The 27,579-nt window shown below is 30.2% G+C and overlaps 12 protein-coding genes across 12 annotated transcripts; 5 read left to right on the top strand and 7 right to left on the bottom strand.

The window, feature by feature from the left end:
• Positions 1 to 1,359: 1,359 nt before the first annotated feature.
• Positions 1,360 to 2,237, bottom strand: BX663DRAFT_148779 (uncharacterized protein). The gene has a single exon (XM_051521598.1). It carries the CDS (start codon positions 2,003 to 2,005, stop codon positions 1,451 to 1,453), a length of 555 nt encoding a protein of 184 aa, XP_051380828.1. The 5' UTR covers positions 2,006 to 2,237; the 3' UTR covers positions 1,360 to 1,450.
• Positions 2,238 to 5,285: 3,048 nt separating this feature from the next.
• Positions 5,286 to 6,983, top strand: BX663DRAFT_516702 (uncharacterized protein). The gene is made up of 2 exons (XM_051528635.1): positions 5,286 to 6,418; positions 6,481 to 6,983. Exons 1-2 carry the CDS (start codon positions 5,466 to 5,468, stop codon positions 6,677 to 6,679), a joined length of 1,152 nt encoding a protein of 383 aa, XP_051380827.1. The 5' UTR covers positions 5,286 to 5,465; the 3' UTR covers positions 6,680 to 6,983.
• A 556-nt stretch (positions 6,984 to 7,539) lies between these two features.
• BX663DRAFT_516700 (putative adipose-regulatory protein-domain-containing protein) lies at positions 7,540 to 9,186 on the bottom strand. Its single transcript, XM_051528634.1, has 6 exons — positions 9,082 to 9,186; positions 8,524 to 8,949; positions 8,375 to 8,450; positions 8,056 to 8,258; positions 7,893 to 7,990; positions 7,540 to 7,831 (listed from the first exon to the last, which is right to left on the bottom strand). Exons 1-6 carry the CDS (start codon positions 9,139 to 9,141, stop codon positions 7,573 to 7,575), a joined length of 1,122 nt encoding a protein of 373 aa, XP_051380826.1. The 5' UTR covers positions 9,142 to 9,186; the 3' UTR covers positions 7,540 to 7,572.
• BX663DRAFT_516697 (uncharacterized protein) lies at positions 9,187 to 11,305 on the bottom strand. Its single transcript, XM_051528633.1, has 6 exons — positions 11,119 to 11,305; positions 10,867 to 11,010; positions 10,384 to 10,784; positions 10,139 to 10,309; positions 9,420 to 10,070; positions 9,187 to 9,357 (listed from the first exon to the last, which is right to left on the bottom strand). The coding sequence occupies exons 1-6, from the start codon at positions 11,276 to 11,278 to the stop codon at positions 9,301 to 9,303; spliced, it is 1,584 nt and encodes a 527-aa protein (XP_051380825.1). The 5' UTR covers positions 11,279 to 11,305; the 3' UTR covers positions 9,187 to 9,300.
• An 893-nt stretch (positions 11,306 to 12,198) lies between these two features.
• BX663DRAFT_516694 (uncharacterized protein) lies at positions 12,199 to 14,813 on the top strand. Its single transcript, XM_051528632.1, has 8 exons — positions 12,199 to 12,452; positions 12,557 to 12,616; positions 12,685 to 13,149; positions 13,298 to 13,318; positions 13,379 to 13,469; positions 13,543 to 13,964; positions 14,087 to 14,296; positions 14,365 to 14,813. The coding sequence occupies exons 1-8, from the start codon at positions 12,252 to 12,254 to the stop codon at positions 14,755 to 14,757; spliced, it is 1,863 nt and encodes a 620-aa protein (XP_051380824.1). The 5' UTR covers positions 12,199 to 12,251; the 3' UTR covers positions 14,758 to 14,813.
• A 1,518-nt stretch (positions 14,814 to 16,331) lies between these two features.
• BX663DRAFT_516682 (shikimate kinase) lies at positions 16,332 to 17,121 on the top strand. The gene is made up of 2 exons (XM_051528631.1): positions 16,332 to 16,591; positions 16,652 to 17,121. The coding sequence occupies exons 1-2, from the start codon at positions 16,435 to 16,437 to the stop codon at positions 17,083 to 17,085; spliced, it is 591 nt and encodes a 196-aa protein (XP_051380823.1). The 5' UTR covers positions 16,332 to 16,434; the 3' UTR covers positions 17,086 to 17,121.
• Positions 17,122 to 17,532: 411 nt separating this feature from the next.
• On the bottom strand, positions 17,533 to 19,910 carry BX663DRAFT_553814 (uncharacterized protein; the record flags this gene model as incomplete). Its single annotated transcript, XM_051531478.1, has 2 exons — positions 17,533 to 17,921; positions 18,017 to 19,910. The coding sequence occupies 2 exons, from the start codon at positions 19,908 to 19,910 to the stop codon at positions 17,533 to 17,535; spliced, it is 2,283 nt and encodes a 760-aa protein (XP_051380822.1).
• A 1,575-nt stretch (positions 19,911 to 21,485) lies between these two features.
• BX663DRAFT_476398 (WD40-repeat-containing domain protein) lies at positions 21,486 to 24,464 on the bottom strand. Its single transcript, XM_051524266.1, has 7 exons — positions 24,294 to 24,464; positions 23,969 to 24,185; positions 23,705 to 23,885; positions 23,211 to 23,576; positions 23,106 to 23,146; positions 22,966 to 23,047; positions 21,486 to 22,889 (listed from the first exon to the last, which is right to left on the bottom strand). The coding sequence occupies exons 1-7, from the start codon at positions 24,355 to 24,357 to the stop codon at positions 21,600 to 21,602; spliced, it is 2,241 nt and encodes a 746-aa protein (XP_051380821.1). The 5' UTR covers positions 24,358 to 24,464; the 3' UTR covers positions 21,486 to 21,599.
• A 775-nt stretch (positions 24,465 to 25,239) lies between these two features.
• BX663DRAFT_516672 (uncharacterized protein) lies at positions 25,240 to 25,689 on the bottom strand. The gene has a single exon (XM_051528630.1). It carries the CDS (start codon positions 25,426 to 25,428, stop codon positions 25,264 to 25,266), a length of 165 nt encoding a protein of 54 aa, XP_051380820.1. The 5' UTR covers positions 25,429 to 25,689; the 3' UTR covers positions 25,240 to 25,263.
• On the bottom strand, positions 25,240 to 25,734 carry BX663DRAFT_458114 (uncharacterized protein; the record flags this gene model as incomplete). Its single annotated transcript, XM_051523895.1, has 1 exon — positions 25,240 to 25,734. A coding segment is annotated over one exon (204 nt), but the record flags the coding sequence as incomplete, so codon positions are not given.
• A 477-nt stretch (positions 25,735 to 26,211) lies between these two features.
• BX663DRAFT_516667 (uncharacterized protein) lies at positions 26,212 to 27,362 on the top strand. The gene is made up of 4 exons (XM_051528629.1): positions 26,212 to 26,540; positions 26,633 to 26,809; positions 26,870 to 27,103; positions 27,186 to 27,362. The coding sequence occupies exons 1-4, from the start codon at positions 26,265 to 26,267 to the stop codon at positions 27,225 to 27,227; spliced, it is 729 nt and encodes a 242-aa protein (XP_051380818.1). The 5' UTR covers positions 26,212 to 26,264; the 3' UTR covers positions 27,228 to 27,362.
• BX663DRAFT_516666 (uncharacterized protein) lies at positions 27,175 to 27,520 on the top strand. The gene has a single exon (XM_051528628.1). It carries the CDS (start codon positions 27,221 to 27,223, stop codon positions 27,452 to 27,454), a length of 234 nt encoding a protein of 77 aa, XP_051380817.1. The 5' UTR covers positions 27,175 to 27,220; the 3' UTR covers positions 27,455 to 27,520.
• Positions 27,521 to 27,579: the final 59 nt, after the last annotated feature.

Genomic DNA, 27,579 nt, shown 5'->3' with positions numbered 1-27,579 from the left:
TCATCTGTTGTATTTGGAGTGTTATGGTTCGTTAAAGAGTTTATATCAATAGCTGAAGAAGGCGCTACCGACACGTTACCATCATTGTCTTTCAGAGATGATGGTTGACTGGTAAAAGATAGATTTGAAACCAGTTCAATTTTCCACTTATATTCATTCAACACTTTATCTCGCCCTTCATTTATAAGTTTATCCATTTGAACAGACGCTAAATGAGATAGTGAATATTGATTTTCATTTGTATCTGCACGATATTGGTCAACTGTCTTTTTTGGGTTGATTTCATTATTAATGTCAAGATGATATATACTTGAGAATGAGTTCGATCCACTTGTTGGTAATGTGCTATAATTAGAATCTTCTAACTTTTCGATAAAAGAAAGGTTGTATTTATTATTATCAAGACTAAGTATACTTGTAGGCGATTTATTGATAAACTCATTATTCTGTTCAACTGATGACGTTCTACTTGTGTTATATAATGGATTTTGGAGATAGTCACCATTTTTCAGCGATGTAAAAGTAGTTGGAAATGGTGTTAATGGCTTTGAATCATGGTTGTTTCTAATACTAACTCGTAAATACAAATCGTATTGACTAAGTGTAATTTCATCCCCATCTACTAGGCAATGCGTATTTTCTACAGCATCATCAAGATTTAATAATACATGGTTTTGAAAGGATAATGCAGTTTGATTATTTTGAGTTGAATTAATTGTCCATTTACAATGATTGAAATCTTGATCAATGTCTTCTGGCTGGTGAGTACCGTTATTCATAGGAAAATCAGTCAACCTAATGTCCTGCATACCATGGTCCAAAATAGAGAGCCTAGACTTGTTGATTGTATCATTCGATGATAAACACAGAACTTTACTAGTACCAAAAAAGATAAAAGAGGATAGAGATGATGCTTTTGTTTGGTTACACTTATTCTTCGACATGACGGAAGTTGTTTTTATATTATCTTGGAATTCCCAATATATGCCTTCATTAAGCTTATCATTCACCACTGTCACCATAGTTTCTTCATTATTTTGTCTTTTTTTACATAAATAATTCCCTGTTTCGGCATTTTTTAGTTTAAATATGCTTCTTTCTGAAAGTATTAAAGATGAAAAGAAATATTGTATAACAGAAATGATGAACTCTTTTTTACTATTGTAAGATTCCGGGAAAAATTCATACATAGGACGTAAGTTAGCTCTCCATACAATATAATATGATTTTTTCTGTAACACTTGATCTTGTGATCCATATTCCTGCTCTTCTGACTATAAGATAGGAAAAGAAAAAAAAAGGTATAAATATATAAATATATATCTATATTAATAAAATAGGAATTCAACTTACTTTTATTAATTTAGTATACAAGTTTGAGCTATTTGATCTTTCTTCTTTATTTCTATAGTCTTTAGTAGAAGTTAATTTTGCAAGTTCTAAATAAATATTATGTCTTACCTAAATACAATTTTTCTGGCCACAAAAAGCCGTATCTATTCCAAATCTGATTAAGTTTGTCCCACGATAACTGTGAGTGATGTGGCCAGTGTGCTTGAGCTTCATTTAATTCATCCTCAAAATCCGTAGTCAACCTTGCAATCTTGTCTATCTTTACGTGTGCTTTAATTTTACAATAGTTTACATGATGATAGTAACATGAATTATTTTTTATCGTCAACAAGCCCTTGCTGCTTGATTCTCGAACATGATCTATAAACATATACTTGCATATTGATAACGATTTCAGTGTAATTTCATCATAAGGATTTGATACTCTTGATTGTCCTATTAAATTTTTCGTCCATTCTGATCTTGCTGTAATTGCTGTAGGTAGTAATATTTCGTGTTGATTACTGTTTAAGATTATTTCGGGTATTGCTTGGTGTACGAAACAAGGTAAAGATGCTAATTTTCCATTAGGTGATATGCCAACATTCCATTGATCAAGTTCATTAAGGATGTTTCGTCTTTCATCTTTATTAGAAATCAGTTTTTTTTCCATTTGATCAGTAATTGTATATAAATAAATATATATGTATGATATAATAGAAGAAGATTAAGAATGAAATAAGAAATAAGAATATATATTTATATTTTTTTTAAAGAAAATAAAATAAAGAAATGTAATTCTTCATGTGTTATTTATAAATGTAGGTAGGACATAAAATGTGACTCTATAGCTACAACTTTATTACTGCTCTATAATTCATTACAGTTGTATATTATCTTCTTTTTATGAAATCTATTCTATTACTGTAACAATAAAAAAATAAATTATAGACAATGATAATTTACTTTTATAACATTGTAGTATTTTATTTTCACATTGTATATTATAAATACACTTGTACAACTTTAAAAAGGTGTAAGCATAAAACCAGGATTACCTACAAAGGAATATCGCAAGTAATCAAGCATATACTGCAGATACATTACATGCATATACCCCATGATTATATAAATTGCGCCATATGATTTTTTTTTTCTATAGGGACAATAATAGCAGTCATTAAACGTCCCTTTCCTTTTGAATCCCTTATTACATAATGAAAAAAAAACAAGATAATAATATATCATATCAGATTAAATAAATTTATTATAGTTTAATTTGATGTTAAGTAAGAGAAATATTACTATGTATAACAAGAGAATTGCTATCTTAATTATCATGATTATAAAAGACTAATTAAATCCATGTATTAGCAATAAATATAATAGGTATTGTAAATATATACATACAAGTTTTTAATAGTAATGTATACACACAAGTTTATATAAACAAACAAAAAAAAAAGGTCTCCTATCCAGTTGCCATTTATATTTTTCTTTACGATAGTAATGACTCTCTTTAATAATAAATTTGATAATGAACTACTCATTACTAAATTCCGGCCGAAAAGGATTCATTTATTTATCAAACTTAATTTATTTCGTAGATCGGAATGCGTTAATAACTTTATTCATTAGCATCAAACTCAAAAATTTTGTTTACAATAAAAGAGGACTGTGAATGTGAAAACAGTTACACCTATTTTTGCATGTTTTATTTTAAACTGTCAAATAGACTTTTTTTTTTTTAAAAAAATAAAATAAAATAAAATAAAATAAAATAAATAAATAAATAAAAATATCATTCTTTAACCTCGACACTATTCTTTGGAATTTAATAGTTACGGAGTAAAATCCAAAGAATGTATTTCGTTAAAGTAAAGTAAGCTTGACCAGGAAGGGAAGGAATTTTTTATTTATTTATATTATAATTAACTATAATTAACGCCACATATTACACATGATTTACAACAGCATAAATCTATATTTATTTTAATAGATTTTATTACTTTATGAAAGTAAATATCTTTGATATACTTTAAATAAAAAGTAACAGTAATAAAAAGATATTATATTTGTAAATTCATGGTAACTTAGGCAACATGAAATAAACTATTGTTGCTATTAGTCTAATATTAAGGGGGTTATCGTCGTTGTTATCATCGTTATCGTTGCTAATGTTGTTGTTGTTGTTGTTGTTAATTATTTACCTTTTTTTTTTCTCCTTAATGATTGATTACACATGAAAATAAAGTATTGCGTCTGAGGCTAAAATTCAAAATAAAATTTTTTTTTCTTTAAGTTTTACTTTTCTGGCCATTTCTAAAAGAAACAACAAATATTTTAATCAAGATAAAATAACAGCAGCATTTTTATTTTTTTATTTTTTATTATTATTTTTTTTTTTTATTTTCTATTTCTTATTTTTTTATTTTTTTTCGTTTTTTTTTTTTCGTTTTCTTTCACTTATTTTTCTTTATAACTTTTATATTAAATTATTATTTAATATGTTTTTTCTATTTAAAAAAGTATTTAATATAACAACGTCAGTCATATCGTATACAAAGGATACAACAGTGTCAGCAACTACTAGTACACTAAAAGTAACATTATCTGGAACGATTGTTGGTCTTGGCTTCACTATTTTTGTACTTAACAAAATTCTAAAAAGTGAGTTACCATTTGAATTCATTTGAATCGATGAAACGATCAATTTTTTATTTTTTATTATTTTTATTATTTTTTATTTTATTTTTTTTGAAATTAATTTCTTTTTTCTCCCCTTTTTCAAAATAATAATAATAATAATAGGATTAGACAAAGAGTCCGTAAAGTTATCCCCTCTTGCTGAATTTGATAGTGCACAAGCACGAAATAGCCTTAGGGCTGGGCTTCATGTTTTAGATCTTGTAACTGATCCTTCTTATATCAATGCTCTTAAAGAATCACGTTTAAGTTTAAGCATGCAGCAAGTAATATTTGATGAGATCAATTCCCTTCCTTCTGAAGATAGACATTCTTTAATTGATACTATGGCCTCTTCAGGTTTATTTGCTGAGCTTGTTGAAAATACTGTTCATGATGAAGTAACCGGTTCTAATAGTACTTCTCGTCATATTGACAGTGATACTAATGATATTAACATTGTTTCTAATAATACTACTAATGTTACGGCTGTTTCTAATAATACTACTAATGCTACTGCTATTCCTAATAATACTGCTAATAATGCTATTGTTCTTAATGATCCTGAAACGGCTATTATAACTGATCACAATGCTTTGCTTGATTCTAATGGTGAACTTGATACTAATACTGGTCTTACTACTGATAATAAGCATGCTGTTACTACTAATGATAATGATGCCAATGAAAATACTACTACTGCTAATGATGGTCTAGATAACACTGATAATGATCTTCCTAATACTCATACTATTGTTGACGATCATATTGATGCCATTAATGATAATTTTGCTGGAGCTGTACTTGAAGCTACTAATGATATTGCTAACACTAATGTTGTTGTTGACAATGCCGCTGATGATGCTACTAACGCTAGTGTTGTTCTTGATGACGCCACTAATGATGCCTCACTTAATGTTGCTAATGATATTCCTCTTGACGCTTCTAATGATACTGCTAATGATGTTGCTAATACTGGTGTTGCTCTTGATGACGCCACCAATGATACTCCTCTTGACGCTTCTAATGATGCTTCTAATGATGCTGCTAATGATACTGTTCTTGATGACACCACCAATGCTGCTTCTCTTGACGCTTCTAATGACGCCTCTATTGACGCTGCCGATGATGTTGCTAACACTGGTGTTGCTCTTGATGACACCACCAATGCTGCTTCTCTTGATGCTGCTAATAATGCCTCTCTTGACGCTTCTAACACTGGTATTATTCTTGATAATGCCACCAAAGAAACTCCTCTTAACACTGTTAACGCTAGTGTTGTTCTTGATGATAACACTAATAATGCTTCTCTTGTTGCTGCTAATGATGCTTCTTCTGATGTTGTTAATGATGCTTCTCTTGATGTTGCTAATGATGCTCCTCTTGATGACACAACTAATAGCGTTACCATTAATAATGCTGCTGATAATATTGATGAACCTGAGCATATGAAAGAGGATACTAATATTGTCAATAATGGCTTAGATGCTGATCTTGATACTGTTACTGTTTCTCAAAAAGCTGATGATGATCAAGTTGACGTTAATAGTGAACTTGATGATGCTGATAATGCTTTGTCTAGTACTAGTGATAATATTGATATCCCCAATTCAGCTGTAGATTATCCCATGAAACATGAATTTGACTCTTTAAGTGCTTGTAATAATAATAGAGTTCTTGATGAATCAACTGAAAATGATAATATTATTATGATCCCTTCAAAGTCTATGGACACTGTTACTAGTATTGAATCTACCGCTACTATTAATACCACTGGTTCTCAGGCCTACAATAAGGAAATTACTAGCTCTCGAGAAGAATACATTTCTCATTTGAAAACTATTATCCCTAATGTTAATGATATTGCTTCTTGCGAAGAAGATGAACAACCTATTATCATTCCATCTGAAGTTACATCTGCAATGTCAATGGATGAATCACAATTATTGGAATACCAGAATCAAAACCAATCTTTGTTAAATAATACTCCCTCTTCTGATGCTAATACTGATTCCTTGACTAATGATAATAACCATATTCCTTCTCCTGAACTTATGGTAGATACTACTTATGATGCTGCTACTTATATCTCTTCCCCATCTGAATCCTCTAGCTTATCATTACAATCAGACAAGGATATCGACACTATGCCTATTTCTAATGTTGCTTACTTCATTCAAGAGGCTAATAATACAAAAAATATTGCTGAAATTGAAAAGCCAGTAAATTTAAATCTGATTGACACTAAGCCAACTGCTATTGTTCATTCTAAAGCCGAAGAAAATCTCGGCTTGTCATCAAAAGAAACTTCTACTACTGAGCCAATTACTGCTAACTGTATATATTATCCTCATTGTACAAACAAAAGATGTAAATTTGTTCACCCAGGCAATGATAATGTGTAAGTATATATATATATATATAAGTATTACGATTCACTTTTACTGATTTTATTTTTAATAGTATGCCACCAAAGAAAAAATCAACGGCTGGTAACTCCCAGAATGGGAGAAATAATACCAAAAAAACCATGACCTGGGCAGAACGAATCGACAAGCAAGCAAGACCACATCCTCCTATTTGGAAATCTCGTTGTGTACATTGGCCAAAATGTACAAATAATAATTGCAAGTATTCTCACCCAAGCAAACCTTGCAGGTAAAGTACTTTTTTTTGTTATATTAATATTTAATACATCTTTTTCTCACTTTATAATAATATTATAGAATGGGTGAGAGCTGCAATTTCAAGGAGAGATGTATGTTCCTACATCCTTGTGATTTAATGGAACCTATAAAACGTAATAAGAAGTAGTCTGTCTTGTTCGTTATATGTCTGTTCTTTTACCCCTTCCTTCTTCCTCTCCTCCTCTCCCTATGAAATTGTATTTAATTTTAATCTTTAATTTCTTGAAAAAAATATTTATATATTTATTCCCTTAAAAAAAAAAAAAAGAAAAAAAAAAAAGAAATAAAATTTATTAAAAAAAAAAAAAAGCGTTGCTAAATGACTTCATATTCATTTAACGATATTCTATTATAGAAAGCAACTACTCATAAATATAATATGCTTCGATATAACTACAAAATTCATATAAAATAATATCCCAATACGTTTCACATAACATAATATGCATTAATTATTATTGTTAGTTTAGTAATGGTATATGTTATATACAAAATTTGTATATTTTACTTGGTAACGGAAGATCTTTTATTCAAAGCGCGGGTAATGGAAAAAGTAGCTTGATTCACCTCCTTTATATATTATATATAATTGCATTATATTGTATATAAAATATAAAAAAATGGTCAACTAGACCAAAAATAGCGCTCGTATCTTGAATTAAAGGAAGGTTATATAAACAAGTAGAATAGCATTTTCATAATGTCAAGTATAATAGTCTTCTTTAAATAATTATATTGAGTGCTATACAAAACGTCTTACACAAAATAAAGAAAACCAGAATAATAAAGTCAATAAATATATATATACATGTATACACATATATTTTTTTTTAAATGAAGATAACAAAAGAGCTTTTTTTTTCTTTTATTATCCAGATTTATCACTACTACTTGTATCATTTGTAGTAGAGGAATTTAGTATATTAGGAGTAGATTCATTATCTTCATTAGCATTAAAAGTAACTGGTTGTTGTTGCTTTTCAATTTCAGGAATAAACTGTGATAGTTTATACCACATTGACTCTCCAAACGTTTTCCATGCAATTGCTGCACATATGAATTCAATACTTGCAAACATACACATAAATATGACAGCAGCTGAAATTCTGTAAAAGTACATGTAATATCTAGTGTAGTTAAAAGGATATAGGTGAGCACTCTTTTTATATATAATATATTTTGCTTTACCGAAGTCCTTTGAAATTGGCTAAAATAAATAACTTTGCATCATAGATTTGTATCCTTGGATCAGAGATCGAAACTGATACTTTGTTCAAGGCTTGAGACTATATATATGTATATATTGCGTTACTTTTAGTTATTTATAATTATGCATATTTCAATTATTTACTTTTAACTCCATGAAATCATCTACTAATTTAATATTTAAAACTTGACTCTCTTCACTTAAGCCTATAAGAAGCGGAATTGCTTTTGCAAATACTCGCATAATTCTTTGTGTTCTTGATTGATAACGTAAAATACTGGGTCGACTGGACTCCAATACAACATTGCCATCTTTACTATATAATTGAATTTGAACCATAAAATTACCTAAAATATAAGTATATTTTTTAATATATTTTTTTCTTTTTTCTTTTTTTTTTTTTTTTTTTTTTTTTTTTTTTTTTATATGTATATATATATATCTATATATTTATAAAGTTTACCAATATCAAAATTGATATCTGAAGTAGGTACATTCAATTGTACAGAAATATCATATACTTGTTCGTGTCTCAAATGCTGTTAAAATAAAAATTGTTTGAGCTCTTTTTTTTTTGGTGTTTTTTATATTGCTTATTATTATTATTATTACCCTTTTATTAGAATCAATAAGATTTACTATAGCAGTTGGACCTTGTGCTTTCTGATAATTAAACCAAATAGGTTGTACATGCATAATGGGAGGTATATATTGTTGATAAAACATGACATAGGCTATTAAACTAGTCACGATAATCCAAGATATACTAACAAATAAGACGGTTGTCTTGACAAATGTTCTCTGTGCTGCTGGAGCAAAAAGTATTTTACAAATAGGTAACAATAATGTTTTTAATATTTTTGTAAAAAAGTTTACAACTGGTTGAGATGGTTGCTGTCTTCCTTGCTGATTAATCATGTCCGAAATCTCAGGTATATAATTGTTTTCATTCATGACATTTATTTTAGGTATTCTATCAAAGAGCTCCTCCTCCTCCTCTTCTTCTTCACCCGAAGGAACTACATGAAAGTTATCAGACTTTTTTTTTTTTTTTTTTTTTTTTTTTTTTTTTTTTTATGAAATTTTTTTTTTTTGTAAAGGTTAGATTATGTATAATTAAACATCTCCCCTTCACCTCATCCTTTGACATGTCTTTTTTAATGATTTTACACTTTCTGGAATATCTGAAAGAATGTCTTCAGATTCTGAATTGTTGTCTTTCAAAGGCATTTGATTATAACTTTTTTTTTTTATAAAAGACAAAAGAATTATTTGTATCAGAAGAAATAACGAGTTTCATATATAGCATATATTGGGATATTTATGTAATATACAGCTGTCAGGTGTTTATAGTCCAGCACCCAATTAAAAAAAAAAATACATTTTTTTTTAATGTCTAAATTCGCCTGAATATTCAATACCCATTCCGTATTTCATAATTTCAGCCTACAGTTATAAAAATCATTAGTTTATAAAATAAATAATAAAAATAGAATAATCTAAATTACCTTTAAAAAGTCCATGTTATTAATAGCATTTAATCCAATGGAGCGGACCCAGGTAATAGGTGACGCATCTGTAGAAAATAGACGATGTAGTTTGTCACAAGTGCTGATCATCATAATATTACGCAAATAGCGAACAGATGCATATTGTCTCAATAAATGAATACTACCGATATCTTGTCCTTCTCTAAGCCCCTTTTCCAAAATTTGTGAAAGGCATTCAACGTCTAATAAACCCTGATTCATACCTTGACCTGCTAACGGGTGTGTGGCATGGGCAGCATCTCCTACAAGTGCAACACGGTCACTTACATACTGTTCTGAATTTCTTAACCTGAATGGAAATGAAGCTCTTGATTTTTCCTGCACATCAATGACTTCAGGAGGTAGTGAATATTCACGGTCTAGAATAGCTTGGCCACTCGTTAAAGCCTTTTTTGCTACACTTTCTCTCCAATTATATTCTTCTTGAATATCGCAAGCAGACTCAAATGTAGTAGGGTTGATTTGTTTATAAAGATATTTTAAATCAACATTAGACATTCGATAGGCTGCATTAATAAGACTACAAAAGTCTTTAGATGATACATTTTTAAGTGCCTTTGCAATAGATGGTTTAGTAGACCATACTAATGATGCATAATTTTCACTAAGCTATATGTATATACAAATATATAAAATTAATAACATTAATTCAAGGAAAAAAAAAAGAAATAAATTACAGGAAGCATAGCAATTGGACCAGTGGGTAGAAATCGTTGCCATGCAGTATTATTAGGGCGTTCAGGGTCTAGCTTTAACGTAGCTACAACACCATGTGTGTCATAATCCCATCCAAGCGAATCAATATAAGCAAATTTACGAACTAAACTATTAATACCATCTGCACCAATCTGTTAAAGTAGTATTGTTTAATATAGATGTTAACACCTTTTTTTTTTCTTTTTTCTTCCCCTTTTTTCATTACCAATAAACGGGCTTTTAATTTCCTTCCATTATCCAAGTAGACTGTGGGCCAATCTTGTAAATCTAAAGAGCTTACTTCTTCTTCCTTTTCTTTTGAATGTTCCTTTTTCTTTTCATTTTCTTCCAAATAACGTTCAATATTAGAAACCTTAACTTGTTGAATCAGGTCAACTTGAGCTCCCTCTCGAACACATTCGTCGAGACGTTTTAAAGTTGCGCTTTGGATATTAATATTTTCTACAATATATGAAATTGTATTTTCTTCAAGATCTTTATCAATTCCATAATTTTTTAAAAGGGCCGAATCTAGATGAATACGAGCATCTGTTATACCATCCCATACTTGCATATCACGAATTCCATTGACTCTATTTAAGTTCATGTGGTTTGCTACTCCAATTCCTTAAAATAAAATAATGATATAAAAAAAAAAAAATATCGGTGTTAATAACAGAACATGGGGTTTGCGTATAAACTGCATTACTTTTAAAAAAGCCCATTGAACCAGGTGTTAAAGAAACAACACGATTTGAATAATTATTTTCTTTAGGCTCCCAGTTTTTAACTTTTGTTAAATCCATAGTTTCTACAAGTGCTATACGATATTGACGCATAGTTTGACTAGAGGCTTTACATATACATATACATATACGTATAAATAAATAAATATATATATATATATTTGTATATATAAAAAGGTTATTTATTTATTTATTCTTGTCTACTATGTATATACCTAGTGAACAAGCAAGACTAACACCTGCAACACCTCCACCAATAATAACTACATCATAAGCATTTTCTATATCCTTAGCAACTGTTGCCAAGTTTCGTTTTGCAACATGTTTAACAAATGATTGCCGAATGAATGTTCGTTTTTGAATGGCACGCAACATTGTCTAAATTGAATTTATATAAAATAAAAAAAAAAAAAATAGGTTTCGTATAAACAAGCATACCATAAAATAAGATTTAAACGGACTCTAAATTTATCCTGTACATATCGTTATCGAGTAGTGGTAGAAAATCAAATTATGCTCTTATGTAGCAGAATGAAAAAAAAAAGAAAAAAAAAACAGATTTTGTGATCTATTGTACATCAATGATGACAACCCTTTAAATATACTGTATCCCTCAACTAGCTAAATAACCTGAATATCTGTACCTTCAAATCTCTTTGTTTATCTTTTCTTTTATAAGAAATCGTATGTATCTCATTCCAAATCGTCTCTAGTTTATTCTCTTCATCTTTCGATTAGTCTCATTCTATGGCTGTCCATGACAAGACTATGAATAGGATCATTATTTTTTCGATAAAGACTTGGCTAGCTACCTTTTGGTCAGAGTTAGCCCTTGCCCTCTTACTATCTAAACTATACTTTTTTTTTATCTAATTTTTATTTGCATGTGCATAATCGACTAAATATGTGAAAGAGTCACTTTTCGTTCCTTCTGCATATATTGCGTTCTCCCATAACTCTGGTTAATACATTGGCTATTTATATATTGTACATTATTGAATAAGTTAAACCATCTAGTTTACCGTAAAATCCTCCCCCCTTCATGTAATTCTGAGTATTGCTTGCTTAATTGATTATTTCATAACTAATCTGATTTATACCTGTATCTTTATTACACATGTGTATATCGTTAAACAGATTCAAGAATAAAGCTTGTATGAAACACAAATTAATAACTATGCCATTTCACTTTCCGATTTTTTTTTTCTATTCTTCGAAAGATTGGTTACTGATTTTTATAAAAAAAAAAAAAAAAAAAAAAAAAAAAAAAAAAAAAAAACTTTTTTTTCATCTTTGTACTATCCAATAAGTAGAAGAGAAGAAGATAGACGTTATTCATTAAAATCTAATGAATGATCATTATGAAATACTCTCTTCGCAAATAATTCAAGAAGAGGAAGATTTCTTCTTTGATGATGACGATGAAAATGATAATGATGATTCTATTTCAATGACATATCCTGATGAGCAGCAAAATAATAAAGATCAAGTTAATGACAGTAAAGATGATTCCTTTAAGCGTCTTCTTGCTGGTCCTTCGGTGAATAAGGTTTTATTTCATTGAATAATAAAATAAGGAATAATAAAATAATAAAAAAAGGATTTTTCTTTTCTTTTCTTTCCTTCTTTCTTTATATATATAACGTTATGTAGGCTGGTTTAGAAGGTGTTGACAAAGATAAAGTGAATAGTATCATCTATGAAGCATCTAAAGTGAGTTGGGAAAAAGCTAATTTTTTTATATTATTTCCTTGTTATCTTATATGTCTATACATTTTCAGGGGTCAGCATTTTTTGAAAGAGAGAAAAAGAGAGACATGGCAGTAACAAAACGTATCAATACTATATTAGCCAAATACGAACTGATAAAAAATCACGACTTAACATTTGAAAGAAACATAGTTGATAACATGATTGAAGATCTTGAAACTAAAACTCGTGATCTAACACAATGCATTTGTCATATGGATATGGATGCCTTTTATGCCTCTGTAGAAGAATTGGAAAATCCAGAGTTGAAAAAGATACCAATGGCAGTGGGTGGCATGTCGATGCTTTGCACAAGTAACTACTTGGCACGTCAATATGGAGTTAGAAGTGCCATGCCAGGGTTTATTGCCCTAAAGTTATGCCCTCAATTGAAAATAATTCCTCTTCACTTTCCAAAATATCGTGCTGCATCAAATAAGATAAGAGCTGTTTTTGAGAAATATGATCCTCATTACTTGCCAATGAGTTTAGATGAGGTAAATATTATATAAATATAAATATATATACACATATATACATATAAATATATATATTATTTGAACATACTTAGTATTGATTTTTTTTTATCATTGTTAATTATTATATATGCATATGTATATGAATATAATATTTATTTATATATAGGCTTACTTGAATTTAACAGAAGTAATAGAGAAAATAATATATTTATCAAAATTTACTAATCGGTCTATGTATACTATATAGTATCTGAAAACAACTGAATTGACACCAAGTGAGTTAGTGGAGCAAATAAGACATGAAATATTTGAAGCAACACAATTAACAGCTAGTGCAGGTAATATATAAATATTTATATCTATCAAATAAGTATATGTTTATAAACTCTTTTCAATTTTTTTTTTATCAAGGAATTGCTTGCAATCGAATGCTAGCTAAAGTGTGTAGTGATATTAATAAGCCCAATGGACAATATTATTTACCAATGGATAGAGCTTCTATTATGTCCTTTGTAAAAGATCTTCACGTAAGAAAAATCCCCGGAGTAGGACGAGTAACAGAACGTGTTCTTGAAGCTCTAAATGTGAAAACTTGCGGAGATATTTATCCTCATCGTGCAATACTTTATAAACTTCTTAGCCCTTCCAGTTTTCAATTTATGCTAAAAAGCTATTTGGGCATTGGTTCCACTTCCGTCAATAATGAAGTAGAAAGAAAAAGTGTTAGTGTTGAACGTACCTTTTCGTCTATGTCTGATCCTATTGAGTTATTCAATAAAGTTAAAGAATTATCACAGCTTCTTGAAAAAGATTTAGAAAAATTAGGATATATGGTAGAGTATGATAAATTACAGGGCCATATTGAATTTATTACGTTGATTTATAATACTGTGTTTTTTTTTTTTTTTTTTTTTTTTTTTTTTTTTTTTTTTTTTTTTTTTTAAAAAAAAAAAAGGGAAGGAATGTAGGTATAAAATTAAAGTCGGTTACTTATGAAGTTCGAATTCGTTCAAAAACATTTCCTTCCTATATATGGAAAGCAAAAGATATTGAAAGGATAGCAAAAGAATTGTTGATCAAGGAACTTCCAGTGAATATCCGATTAATGGGAATTCGTATATCCACGATAAAACCGAGAGGGAACGAAGATGAGAGTGTTATGAAGGTTTGCTATTAGAGGATATAGATAATATGTATATAGTATGTAACTTATCTCACTCTTTTCTTTTAAAGTACTTTACTAAGCTTACTTCTCAGTCAGATGATAATGATCAAATAAAGCAACAACAGAGTATAGAAAAATCAACTAACACAACCAAGTTAATACACAATAAACAGTACGAGCAAATTGGCAGTAATAAAAATAATACCCCACATAGGATGATAGAAGAAAGAAGCAAAATGACATTGCCTGCACTATTAATGCTACCTACTTCTTCATTCCAAATATGCCCCATTTGTAATTGTCAAATTGCTACGGAAGATAATTCAGAATTAAATCAACATATAGATATATGTTTGAGTAAAGTGGAAGTTAAAGCCATTTTGAAAGATCAAAGAAAACGATTAGAATCATCAAGTAAGCCTAATCCTCAACAAACTCCTAAAAAACGTATAAAAAGGTAATCTACTCTACTTTTTTTACTTTATTTTTTGGAGAAAAAAAAAAAAAAGAAAAGAAAAGGGCGTCATTCCTTTAACATCTCTATATTATTTCTTTAGAAAAAATAATAATAACAAAGAGAAATCATTATTAGATTATTATCTTCCCAAGTAAAAGAAGTAATCTAAATTAAAGTTTTCTATCCTATCCTATTGTTTTTTTTTTCTTAAAAATAAAGGAATCATTATAATTATGTTGAAAGAATACTAGTTTTTCTTTCTTTTTCTTTTTTGAACCCATTTGAATCCAAAAAAGCGTATTTTCTTTTGAAATCAATGTTGGTATCTATAATGTATTCAATGAAAATTGCTTACACCGCTTCTTTATATCTTCAGGATTCCAGACTGCTGTCCTGGTTTGAGTTCCAATGAATGGAACTTCCAGCTTTTTGGTTATATGACGGTAAAAAGTGGATCCATTAACTGTTAAACCATTAAAAGTAGCACAAAGAAGTTCTGTAACATCTTTTACTATACGAGTAGGGCATTCTTAGACGTAATCTTTAATGATCTGTAAGTATTCTTCTATAATCTTTACGTTATTACCTTTTTTTTTATTTCAGATGCTAGTTTATAACCTAGTAACACTGTTTCTCCACTTTATTTTCATTGTCTATCAAATCTGTAAGCCATATCATATCCAATGCCGGTTTCTTTAGAAGCATTTAGGAAGTTTTGTAGGTTTTGGTTTTGTATCAAAGAAATGAATCGAGCAAATTGGGATAATTTATACTTAATTGGTGTCCAAATCATTTTAATAGTGAGATTTCGTCTAAATCAAGTTCTTTCATAGCTCTTGTTGTAACTAGAAGCTCATCTTCTTACTCGCTAGATGATATAGAAACATTAGAAATGATTCTCTAGATGTTGCAATATTCTGATTGCCATTCTCCTCCTGCATCATGTTCTGGTTGATATTTAGGCTCTTCAGCATCAATACTACCACTAGCAAATTCACCAAAAGGGGGGCTATGATAGGAAGTAGTTGTGTTCATCGTAATTGAACTAAAACATCCGGGGGTTTTTTTTTAAACTATCTTTGTTAAAGGCATGGTATTATGTTTTCATAGAAAGAGAAGAAAGATATCAAAGCCAATGTGTCAAGGTTTTCAGGTAAGGTTAGTCCCTTCACGATTAAAACTTTGCATACTTTAGAGAATAGGATAATTAGAGCTTTTATATCAAATATAATCCTTACATACTTACATTAAGGATGATTAATAAGCTTCTAAAACAAAACTTGCCTCACCCGGGTAATTTTGATATAATTAATACCATGTGCTTAATTTTGAGTTTTTTAAATATTAAAAAAAAAAAGAAAATGTGAAAGAAATTATTGTATTTTCATATCTAATAAATAAACAATTCAAACTGTTTAGTCAATTTAAATATGTTAATGCTGCTTATACAATGTTTTCCCGAATGTCTAATGTAAGAAAAAAAAAAATCCCCCTCTAGAAGTCACATCATGTCGGGGTAGTTACTACTGCAAATTTTATTTCTAATTTATATCATAGACTTTCTTTTTTTTTTTTTTTAAAAAAAAAGAAAAAGAAAAACAAAATAGAGGAGGATCTCAAATTTGCAATACATATATCTATTAACCTATTTTTTTTTAAAAAATAGAAATATAGAAAAAAAATGACTACGACTTCCCCTGTTCCTATTTTTATATTAATGGGTACCGCTGGATGCGGTAAAACAAGTGTTGCTTGTGAAATGCAAAAAATTTTAAACTGTCAATATCTTGAAGGTGACTCCTTTCATCCTCAAAGTAACGTAGATAAAATGGCAGCAGGTAAAATAACTTGTACAAAATTAACTTGCCATTTTTTTTTGAATCTAAATTCTATATTAGGACATCCTTTAAATGATGATGACCGTTGGCCCTGGTTACGTTCTATTCGTGACCATCTTATCGTGAAAGCTAAAGAAGTCTATGATAGTGACATAAATTTACCTAGTCGTGTGGTAATCGTCACCTGCTCTTCTCTCAAAAAAGTGTATCGAGATATCCTTCGTGAGGTTCCCTCAGAATTGGGCACTGTTATTTTTGTCTATCTTAAGGGCTCACCAGAGTTGTTATTACAACGTATTCAAGCTCGTACAGGTCACTTCATGCCTGCTTCTATGCTTAAATCACAGTTGGATACCTTAGAGGAACCTGATGAAAAGACTGAGAATGTGATTGTTGCTAGTATTGTTCCTTTGCCCCATGAGGAGGCTAAGAATATTATTGCCGTTGCTGTCGAAAGAGGTGCTTTACCTGTTTCAGTTCTTGTTGGACAGTAGATAATCTCATTTATATTGTCTGTGTGTATTCTGGTTGCCTCTTTTTTTTTTTTTTTTTTTTTTTTTTTTTTTTTTTTTTGCATATAAACTATTTATCATATTTATTAAAGAAAAACAGAAACATCAATATATTTTCTATTAGATTGCCTTTAGCCATTCTACAACTGCTGTACATATTCCATATATATTCGATGATACACGGTATTTAATTATTAAAAGATACTTGCAAATAATTAAAAGGAACGAAAGGGCTTCATATTAGAGATTTATTTATTTTTTGTAAACGCGTTAAACGATGCCAGAGGGATTATATGAACGATACTAATATACATATATTTATATATGTATGTGTATATAATTACAAATGTTATAGCCTATATATGAATAGACAGAAAAGAAAAGAAGAAAAAAAAAAGAGATAAAGAGAGAGAGAGGAATACATGAATCCTATTCTTGTTGTTGACTCTTAATTGCTGTTGTAAGGTCTATATGACTACCGGCATTACTTATCAAACTTCCTCGTTTCCAAGCTTTTTCAAGTCTTCCCATCTCCTTCTGAGTTTCTGGACTTGGTGGATTTGCTAAATCCACAAAATGCCAGTCTGTCCCTGCAAAGTTACTTGTTTTACCATGCACATCTTTCTCCAACTTCATTAATTCAGCCACAAATCCAATATTAGGTGAAATGTTTGGACGTGCTTTTACAATATGTCGGTAAGCTCGTTTCAACGTCCAATGTTCTGATAATACTAAATAAGCTAATATTGCTGCTGCTGATCTAGATTTCCCTGCTTTACAATGAACATAAATTGGTTCATGATGTTTTTTAGAGTCCTCTATATGTGTATACATATTTGTATATATTAAAAGGTTAAATTATTTTTTCTCTTTTTTGCTTCAAAAAAAAAAAAAAAGAAAAGATAGTAATTACCTATTACATGAACTGCTTTCTTTAAAGTACCTTGAACATTTTGCATTTCTACTGTATCTTGAGCAGCTATTTTAGTGTATATAAAATTTTCTTTTAATCCAGGTATATCGTCCTCGCATTCTTCTGCCATATTCAAAATGCGTCGTATAGATCTATCTCGAAGATCATTCAATTGATCATCTGTTGCTATTTCAGGCCCTAAATAGAGAAAATGGGGAATAATTTCTGAAACTACAAAGTCATACTCATTTTCTGTTTTAGGTGTAATAGTCAAATTATGATGATGATTACTGTCATTTAATCCATTTACTGCTATTAATAAAGCTGGAGTATTATCATTATTATCGTTAGCAGAGGAGAGTTGTTGTTCGAGTGGGGTATAAAACTTCTCCTCTTCTTCCTCTTCCTCTTCCTCTCCTTCTTCCTTTTTTTCTTCCTCTTTTTCTTTCTCAAGTGAATAACCAGAAGCAGCATGTGTTTGTAAGTTTTTATCGGCTTCATTAAGGCTAAAAGGAATCTTGTGGTGGTGGTGGTGGTGGTTGTATTCCACTTTCTGTGGCTGATATCTTCGCTGTTGTTGTTGTTGTTGTTGTTGTTGAGCCACACTTACTAAAGGTCTATTTTTAGAGCGCATACTTTTAGTATCCAAATTAAATAAGCTTGCTCGTCTTTGTACATTTTCTTGATTATAAGTGTGATTTGATGATGATAACGTGATTGCACTTCTAGAAATCATCGGTGTTGGCATTTTTAGTTTATTTGGTATTTGTTCTCTATTATGATGGAATTGAGCGATAGATGATGAAGACATGTCATTCATAGGATGACTGTAAGTAGGTATTGGTAAAGGTGGTGTATCTGATCTAATAAACTCTGACCCAATCAAATATTCATGTTTAGTATCCCAAGCTAAAAAACCGTTAAACCCGCCTTGAAGCCACCGCACTTTCATTGCATTCTTCTGAAGGACACCTATTAGTGTCCATGTCGCTGCCATCTTATCATTCATGTGATCGTCATAGATCACTATCTCTCCTGGCTGCAACTCCTTGTCATCATTATCGAGTTTATCTTGTTTCATCCAAGCCCTGAAACGTTCCATGCCTTCTGATGTTGTAATAAAACTTTCTAAATTGAAATTCGAAACCACACCTCGACGATACCGTTTAATGAGTAGTGTAGGGACACTAATATGTATTGAGTGACGAATACGTGATCTTTCATAAAGGTCAATTGATCGCATATCTATCATAAGAGGCTCAACTTGTGTATGCGAATCAATAAGCTCAGATAATTCTAATGGAGAGATGCTTTTAGTTTCCTTTACAGCTTTAGCTAATGAAGCTGAATTAGTGGCCATCATATGTGGGCTATTAATTACGTTTGCAGTTGTTAATGAGAGCGCTGCAGGTGATGTTCTTTTCGCTATTCTACCCCGATGATTTGTATTGCTAATTGCTAATTTGTCACTGATAGGTGAAGCCGTGGTGGCTGCTGGTAAGGATGCCGTTGAAGATGGTGAAGGTTCACCCTTTCTAAATGTTACTAATAATGGTTCTACGTCATTACTATTTTGTGTACACTTTTGTTGTTGATACTCATTGAATGCAGAGACAATATTTGAATAATTAATACCACCAGAATCTCTTCTTCTTTCAATGTCTGGTGATGAACGATAATAAAAACTAGAATTAATATTGCCAGAAGAACGTTTTCGTAAGGGTGTTGCAGGTGGTGGTGGTGGTGGTGGTGTAGTGGATCGTCTATTATTATTTAAACGTGATGTGTTCTTGTTGTCTGCTAAAGTTGTTTGTGAACTAAAGGCAACGGAAAGCTGATCCAAAAGACTATTATTAAATTCTGATTTTCTTGAATTGTTTGGTGATGAATTCATTTAGATTACTTTAAGGCGGTAAAACAAGAAAAAAAAAAATACAGAAACAGAAACAAAAACAAAATAAAATAATAAAAAAAAAAAAAAAAGCACAATTAAATTCTTATCTAATCACCAAGTCTTTTTTTTTTATTTTTTTTATTTTTTATTTTTTTTTATAAATGTATAAAATATATGCAAGTAAATTACATTTAATCTTAAAATAGCGCCACGCTTATAAGAAAAAATTTATTGCATTTTCGGAAAAAATTATGCCGCATATTTCGGGGAAAAAAAATATATATCCATTTATACATATTTATTACAGTTCAATATTTTGATCCCTTTTTTGATTATTATTTACACATGAGAATACGAGAAATAAGACATGTAGTTGCTAATGCAAAGTATTTTTTTTCTTGTTGTATAAATATCTATCAAATTTGTAATAAACTAAGACAGACTGTCCAAGATGTTATAGAAAATAGCTTGATCGTTCTCCCAGATCAACAAGAATGAGAGTGATAAATGTTCATGTCTGTAGAAGCTTTCGAAGGTTGATAAGGATACATAATTATTCATAGTAATGATATCTTCCTTTAGGAATACCTGATTGAAGAGCTAAAGACGAAGCAATAGACCTACTAATTGAAGTCCATTATTCTGTAGTAGCAACAACAAATGATGCAGTTAACATTGAATTGTGTGTATGCTTAAAGGAGAGACTGGACACAAAAAGTTGAGAAACAGATACGAATCCTCCACAAGGAGAGCATTTAGCATGAAAGGCAAGATATTTAATATACATTATTTAATAAACTTGTGTTGGCCATATCTGCATGAACAATTAGAGGAATTCTCTTGTAGAAAAAAAAACATTATTAGCATGTTCATTCAAAGACAATAAAAAATAAGATAAAATAAAGAGAGCAGATAATCGCCACATGACAAGCTTCCTACTATTGTTGATTGATCGATGAGTAGATGTGAATAGAGGCTGAGGGAGGATATCGTGAGGGGTCATTCTACTGCTGCCATCCAATAGGGTATTGCCATCGTTACTTGTCATAATTGTACGTAGAATAGGGTCTATTTGATGAAGAATGCTTCAAGATATAGTCTGTTCATTTGGGGCGTACTTTGGTAGCTGAGCTATTATCCAATCGATAAAGAGGTCCATACCATTTAGTCCTCATTGCTATTGTATGGCTTGAAAATAGAAGGTTAGATAACCTGATTACTCTTTTGAAAGAGACTATCCTATTTAGCCATATTTCTGCGTTGTATCGAATTAGATATCATTGACTTTAACGTACACATATTTTTTAAAAAAAAATATATTATAATAAATATCTATTGATAGTAGATGCTCGACTAACAATAATACTTGGATTGCTTTATATCATGAAGTGTAACTATCTGGTTGAAGGATAGATTGACAACTAGAATAAATTCTTTCACTAAAAAAAATGCTTAAAAAAATGCTTAAAAAATGCTTAAAAAATGCTTAAAAAAGAAAAGCCTACTACTAACTACATTTTCAAAAAGGAAAAATTCTTCAAGTACAAATGTATAAAATTTAATTAGTAATTCGTTGTATGTCTATACTAATGTACAATTAAATAATAATAATAAAAAAAATGATAATTATATGCTATACAAATACAAATGAATAGATGTTGAAAAAAAAATATTGTTATATGAGTAAAACTAATGCTTGAGCTTGGAAAAGAGGCTAGAAAGACCAGTTTTCTTGGCTGATTTAATACTATTTACTGAACTTGATTCTGAAATCGTATTCAAGTTTTTATGTACAGGTTTAAATAAGTTATGATATGTTGACTCTTCTAGGAGGCTACTATTATTTGAAGTAGAATTCATTTTCTTTATATGATGTTTCTCGTCTTCCTCGGTATTGTAGTAGCCAGAATCCATACGCCATACTTTGATAGCTCCGTGTAAGTCAGCAGAAATGATAATCTGACTATCAGGATAATCAAATCGATCTCTTTCTTCTTGATTTGCCTTTTCAAATTTATTTAATAAATATTTGTGCAATTCATTCATTTGCTGTTGATGTCTACTTTCAGATCGATCATCGTTATAGGAGGACGAAGTCTTACTCTTTCTGCTAAACGAAGTTTCATCGTCATCATATTTTAAACTACTATCATTATCTTCTTCTTGATTATTCATACATCGATGGGTATATACAGGTGTGTTATCGAAAATGATATCTCCACCAGCCTTGGCTAAAAGTTGTCTTGTTCTTGTAGGAGCAAAGATAGCTGAAGTTACAGTATGTTGATGAGCCATAAAATGCTCATTTCTGCTTCTCAATTTATCAATCATACGTCGCTCTCCTCTTTTTAACCAGCCTGTGATGCCACTAAATTCTTCTTCAGAAAATTTATTGCTCGTCTGCAATGCATTTTGTATAATTTGGTCACCTAAATGTCCTAAAGCAACTGCTGCTTTGATGCTACTGTCGTGCAAATATTGAAACGGAGAATAGTTCACTTGATCTGTACGCCATAGATAGACACAGCCATTTTCAGATCCACAAATAATGTAACGACCGTCGTCACTAAATGAGGCACGAATTTGCATAGATGAATTATCTATACCTTTATATTTATAAACAAAACTTTTATCCTTCATATTGATAATCCATACTCTTGAATCATTTGTTGTAACAAGGATTCTTTCTTCCCCTAAGGGCATTCCAGGCATAGGTTCAATACCTGTCACTTTCTTACCATGCTTATTACGAGCATGTTTGACCAAAACTTGTGTATTATATTTAAGTCCTTGTGTTTCATAAAAGAACACATCGCCCGAATTAGAACCTACACAAACTGTTCTACCATCTAACGTGAATGCAACTGCTGTTACAACATGTTCTGTAGGTACTTCATTCCAGAATGCTACCCGTTTTTCAGGAATACTCCAGATACGTATTTTACCATCAAATGATCCTGACAAAAAGAACCGATCATCCTAATAATACGAACATATAAAGTAAGTATATCTTTTTTTTTTTTTTTTTTTACTTCCTCTCTATCTATCATCATACCTTTGGATGAAATTGAACACTTGTAACGAGGTCTGAGTGCTTAAAAACACATAAACATACGTTTTGAGATATATGCCATAGTCTAATAAAATGTATTCTTAATAACTTTTTACAAAAAAAAAAACTCTTAGATAACCTACCTCACTGTTTTATCCATTGAACCTGAAATTAAGAAATTATTCTATAAATGATAATCAATATATAAAATGGTTTATAGCTACACATTTTATATAAATATCACTTACTCTCGACCAGCTTATATCCAAAATATCCGCAGTATGGCCAGTATAATTTCTTACAGGGGAATCGTGAAAGACTTTAATAGATGGTTCATGAGGCATCATATCCTGTACATCAATATTATTACTTCTTTTAAAATCTCTTAATACCTTCCAAACATGGATCACACAATTTTGTCCTGCTGTTGCCATATACTTTCCATCTTTACTAAACTGACATATCCAAACAGCATTTATCGGCCTTTTTTTATTCTCTACGACTTCATCCTTTATATCTATTGACGGTAAAATCACCTCACTGGTATCTGTAACTAATGTTTGAGCGAGTACAACTCGATTGAACTTTTTATTAGTTGTAATTTTTGTTTTGATCTATTTTTATTTTATTTTATTTTTTTTGAAGAAAAAGGAAAAAAAAAAAGTCAAACATTTGATCATCCCCCACACACATATTCTTAAACAAAACAAAAAAAGTTTATTTTTCGTTTTTTTTTTTTTACCTTCACATAGGATTTTCCATGTGGAGGTGTTTCAGTATTTGGTGGATGAAAATAATTATGAACTCCAACTAAAATTGAGCTTCTATTTGATTCATGACTTTTTCTATGTATTGAAGAGAAAGGAGAAGTAGCACTCAGATTTGTTTCTGACCAACTATGTACTCTAGAATGCCGTTTAAAACTATAAAGAACACAAAATATGAATGATATCTTTTCTTTTTTTTTTGTGTGTGTGTGTATCATTAACTGTTTATCTATATATACCTTGAAGATAAAGAATGATGGTCCATACTTCCATAACTATACTCTTCAAAACTTATGCTCTTCGTTCGTCGATGGGATGCATTAGACTTTACATTGGACGATGTTGCCAACGAATCTTGATTGTGGTCAGAACATGTAGATTCTTTATTTTGAAAAAATGAATTACGTTTATTATCTTGTCGTCTATACAAGCCAGTTTCATTATAGCGAGAGTCGTCTTTTTTGTTTTTTCGTTTTAAAAAATAAAAAATAAAAACAAAAAAAAAATAAAAAAGGAAAAGTTAGTGTTTGTAATTTATATTATAATGATCACTTTATAAATTACTTTTGACAGGTAATGGTGAATTTAATGCATCATAGAACTCACCGCCCGATTCAAGCTCGGACATGTCAAATAAAAATAGCAGAATAGAATAAGATAATCCGTTATAATTAATGCTAATAAAAAACGGTTCTTTTTTAAACAATATAAGAAAGAAAGAAGGTTGAAGAAAATAGATAAATAAATGAAAATATGGAAAAACTGTTTCGTATTACGGTTAAATATTTTTTTTATTATTTTTTTTTTTTTTTTTTTTTTTTTTTTTTTTTTTTTTTTAATACATGTATATATAATGAAATTTTAGATCTTTATGAGCACATTGTATCTAAATAATACTAGACTGCCCAGATCGACTCAATAAAATAATAGAAACTAAAAAAAAAATGCCTTGTAAAAGACAGAAGACACACGACACAAGATAAAAAAAAAATAAATAAATAAATAAATAATAAAAAAAAAAAAGAGAGAGAGAGAGAGAGGGGAGAAAGAAAAAAAAAAGGCAAAGGAAAGCTATACTAATGTTATTAAAAAAAAAAGAAGGATGATACATTCGCTTCCATTGTTAAACAAGCATCGCAGCAACTTGGAACTAGAACTTTTAATGAGAGAGAGGGGAGGGGAAAGCTTATCATGCAATATATAATTCTAATTCGTGGAGAATCATGCCTATTTCTGGCCAGAGGATAGTCCATGAGGAATCGTAATGGACGAGACAACTGGTTCAATAGATCAGTAACTAAGACAGGAGGATAGAAGTGACGAAGGCATGTGTAGATAACAAATTTGAATGCAATTTAATAAACAATTCTGTAGGATGATATACACATGATCGAGGTTCATCATCTGGTAGCCATTCAAGACGTTAACGGAGAACACGGCTTCGTTCAACAGATGACACAGATAGCTAAAGGATAAGATCTACACCTAGATTGGTGGTGGTGGTGGGGGTGGGGGTGCACGGAACGACAGACACTCAATAGTTTAGTACTAAGAAAAGTACGATGAAGTAGTAAGATAGTCTTCCAGAAACTGGTGTACGGAGAGCTTCATCTGATAGACTATTAGATCGAAGCAAAGCCTTGGCTTGAAGGATATAAATACGTTCACGTATGGTTGGATGTTTTAACAGATGTAGCATTATGTTTGTCGATATAACGAGAGGAAGCACTAGAGATTTGATAGATGCAAACCTTCTTGAGCAGTTTTAAGTTTATTAGCATAAATTTTTAGTAATATTTAATTAATGGCTATAGTCATATTCTAATTGTGGACGAATGATTTGAGCGTAGAGATGAGAGGCTAAAATTCGACTGAAGCCCTTAGGATTGACGCCAATTACAGATAGCTGGTTGAAGGTCTTGACGTCTTTGAAGAAAAAAACAAGCTGGAGACTATCTATGAATCTACCGATTTTAAATGAAACATCTAAATAAGAGAAACTTGATGCAGATGATATGATAGATAATAGGATGATTATCCAATATTACACATTTTTGTGGGTTCTATCGAAAGCTAACATCGTAGTTGTAGCGTTCATATTGTTGTAGGAGGTCAGACATTTGAGATTGGAGCGGAGGTGACTATATCATCGGCATACAATAAAAGTCGATACACATAGTAAGCATTTCCTTAAGTTTTAAGTAATTGTTGCACAACAAGTAAAATAAAAAAAAATTAGAAAGACCAATACAAAGTAGATGCAGTGTGCTTACATATAATAAAATTGATTAACATGAACAAAGCTCAATTACTCTTAATATCAGCTGCTTTTTTTTCTCGTTTTATTATATATCTACTATTCTATTTTAATGATTATACTATCAAAACAGACTTCATTAAACATTATCATTTTGATTTGAAAAATAGGTTAAATTGTTATTTCAGCACCGAACAAAATAAACCAAAAAAAAAAAAAAAAAAAAAAAAAAGGAACAAAAAGCAACCTTTTTTTTTATTTCTAGAACATTATTTATAATGGATACATCATCATTAGTTTATTTTGATCAACAAGTGGCAGGTCATGATCGATTACTTTTGATGCCAACAAATGATTTAATGGTCATCAAACCTTGTAAACAACGCGAACTTGATTTTTATCAGGATGCAACCCAATATCCTGACTTTCAGGATTTCATTCCTGAATGTTATGGTACATTGCGTGCTGCTACTGAAAAGGATTTAACATTGTTAGATAATCCTGAAATAGAAAAGAATGAAACAATTAAAATCGACATAAATCAAAACGAAGATCATATCCTTTTTTTTTTTTTCTATCTATTGAACTGAAATTCTACAAAGAGTTATGCTAATATTTATATTTCCCTAACTTTTCTTATTCTTTACAAAACCTTTGCATAGAGAATCTTTTACACGGATTTACCAGACCTTGTATTTTAGATTTAAAGATGGGGTCTTTATTATATGACAATGATGCAACAGAAGAAAAACGCAAACGGATGATATATCAGGCCGAAAATACAACGTCAGGCTCGTTAGGATTACGGATAAGCGGTATGAAGGTAATGATCGTAAGCACGATATTTAGACACTTAAATTAACCATGTTATACATGTGTGTAGGTTTACGATTCGATTGAAAGAAAATATGCAACTTACCAAAAAATCTATGGCCGGTCTCGTACAGCAGAAAATACGACAGAAGCCATACTAGCATATTTATTCCCTACTTCTACATATGGAAAAGATACTGAAGAGTACAGAACTTATATCGATGAAACTGACAGCGAAATGAGGATCAAAAGAGAGAAGATACCAGCTAAATATTCAAAATGGATTATTGAATGTTTCATAGATGTAATAAAGGAAATCAGAGATTTTATTATCGAACATCCTAATTTGAGATTAATTGGATCGTCTATTTTATTTGTTTATGAAGGAGATCGTGCAGCAGCAGACAAAACTTGGAAATATATGTTAGAGGAAGATAATAATGATGGTAAAAAAAGAGAAACAGGGGAAGAAGAAGAAGGAGAAGAAGAAGAGTTACCACCTAAAATGTGTGATTTAAGATTAATTGATTTTGCACACTCTGATTGGCATGCAGACGATAGAGAGAAACAAGATCCAAATTTAATTAAAGGATATGATAATATTATTGAAATCTTGGAAGAATGCTTAAATAGACAATATAAAGAAAAGCTATAATCCATAACAAAGAAGAAGTAAATTATATACTGTATTACTAAAATAAAAATAAAGTAAAAAAGTCGATGTAAGATAAGTTTTATTTTGTCTTTAAAATCCAAGTTATCTCTTCCTTCTTAAAACCT

The sequence above is a fragment of the Cokeromyces recurvatus genome (genome assembly GCF_025118155.1).
Source record: "Cokeromyces recurvatus strain NRRL 2243 chromosome Unknown BX663scaffold_21, whole genome shotgun sequence".
NCBI classification, from domain to species: domain Eukaryota; kingdom Fungi; phylum Mucoromycota; class Mucoromycetes; order Mucorales; family Mucoraceae; genus Cokeromyces; species Cokeromyces recurvatus.
The sequence above is the reverse complement of the archived record's forward strand: the minus strand, read 5'-3'. Positions and strand labels throughout refer to the sequence as shown.

Bases quoted from the DNA above. Each gene is read 5' to 3' on its own strand.
- BX663DRAFT_148779 (XM_051521598.1), bottom strand. From the start codon at position 2,005: ATGGAAAAAAAACTGATTTCTAATAAAGATGAAAGACGAAACATCCTT.
- BX663DRAFT_516702 (XM_051528635.1), top strand. From the start codon at position 5,466: ATGAAAGAGGATACTAATATTGTCAATAATGGCTTAGATGCTGATCTT. The intron at 6,419-6,480 runs GTAAGTATATAT...TATTTTTAATAG, and splicing joins CACCCAGGCAATGATAATGT to TATGCCACCAAAGAAAAAAT.
- BX663DRAFT_516700 (XM_051528634.1), bottom strand. From the start codon at position 9,141: ATGCCTTTGAAAGACAACAATTCAGAATCTGAAGACATTCTTTCAGAT. The intron at 8,950-9,081 runs GTAAAATCATTA...AAAAAAAAAAAG, and splicing joins TTTCAGATATTCCAGAAAGT to TCTGATAACTTTCATGTAGT. The intron at 8,451-8,523 runs GTAATAATAATA...TTATTTTAACAG, and splicing joins TTATTGATTCTAATAAAAGG to CATTTGAGACACGAACAAGT.
- BX663DRAFT_516697 (XM_051528633.1), bottom strand. From the start codon at position 11,278: ATGTTGCGTGCCATTCAAAAACGAACATTCATTCGGCAATCATTTGTT. The intron at 10,310-10,383 runs GTAATGAAAAAA...CTACTTTAACAG, and splicing joins AATTAAAAGCCCGTTTATTG to ATTGGTGCAGATGGTATTAA. The intron at 10,071-10,138 runs GTAATTTATTTC...ATATACATATAG, and splicing joins GTCCAATTGCTATGCTTCCT to CTTAGTGAAAATTATGCATC.
- BX663DRAFT_516694 (XM_051528632.1), top strand. From the start codon at position 12,252: ATGAATGATCATTATGAAATACTCTCTTCGCAAATAATTCAAGAAGAG. The intron at 12,453-12,556 runs GTTTTATTTCAT...AACGTTATGTAG, and splicing joins CTGGTCCTTCGGTGAATAAG to GCTGGTTTAGAAGGTGTTGA. The intron at 13,319-13,378 runs GTAATAGAGAAA...TATACTATATAG, and splicing joins CTTACTTGAATTTAACAGAA to TATCTGAAAACAACTGAATT.
- BX663DRAFT_516682 (XM_051528631.1), top strand. From the start codon at position 16,435: ATGACTACGACTTCCCCTGTTCCTATTTTTATATTAATGGGTACCGCT. The intron at 16,592-16,651 runs GTAAAATAACTT...ATTCTATATTAG, and splicing joins CGTAGATAAAATGGCAGCAG to GACATCCTTTAAATGATGAT.
- BX663DRAFT_476398 (XM_051524266.1), bottom strand. From the start codon at position 24,357: ATGTCCGAGCTTGAATCGGGCGGTGAGTTCTATGATGCATTAAATTCA. The intron at 24,186-24,293 runs GTAATTTATAAA...AAAACAAAAAAG, and splicing joins TTCACCATTACCTGTCAAAA to ACGACTCTCGCTATAATGAA. The intron at 23,577-23,704 runs GTAAAAAAAAAA...AAATAAAAATAG, and splicing joins ATGGAAAATCCTATGTGAAG to ATCAAAACAAAAATTACAAC.
- BX663DRAFT_516672 (XM_051528630.1), bottom strand. From the start codon at position 25,428: ATGCTACATCTGTTAAAACATCCAACCATACGTGAACGTATTTATATC.
- BX663DRAFT_516667 (XM_051528629.1), top strand. From the start codon at position 26,265: ATGGATACATCATCATTAGTTTATTTTGATCAACAAGTGGCAGGTCAT. The intron at 26,810-26,869 runs GTAATGATCGTA...ACATGTGTGTAG, and splicing joins TACGGATAAGCGGTATGAAG to GTTTACGATTCGATTGAAAG. The intron at 27,104-27,185 runs GTAATAAAGGAA...TTGTTTATGAAG, and splicing joins TTATTGAATGTTTCATAGAT to GAGATCGTGCAGCAGCAGAC.
- BX663DRAFT_516666 (XM_051528628.1), top strand. From the start codon at position 27,221: ATGTTAGAGGAAGATAATAATGATGGTAAAAAAAGAGAAACAGGGGAA.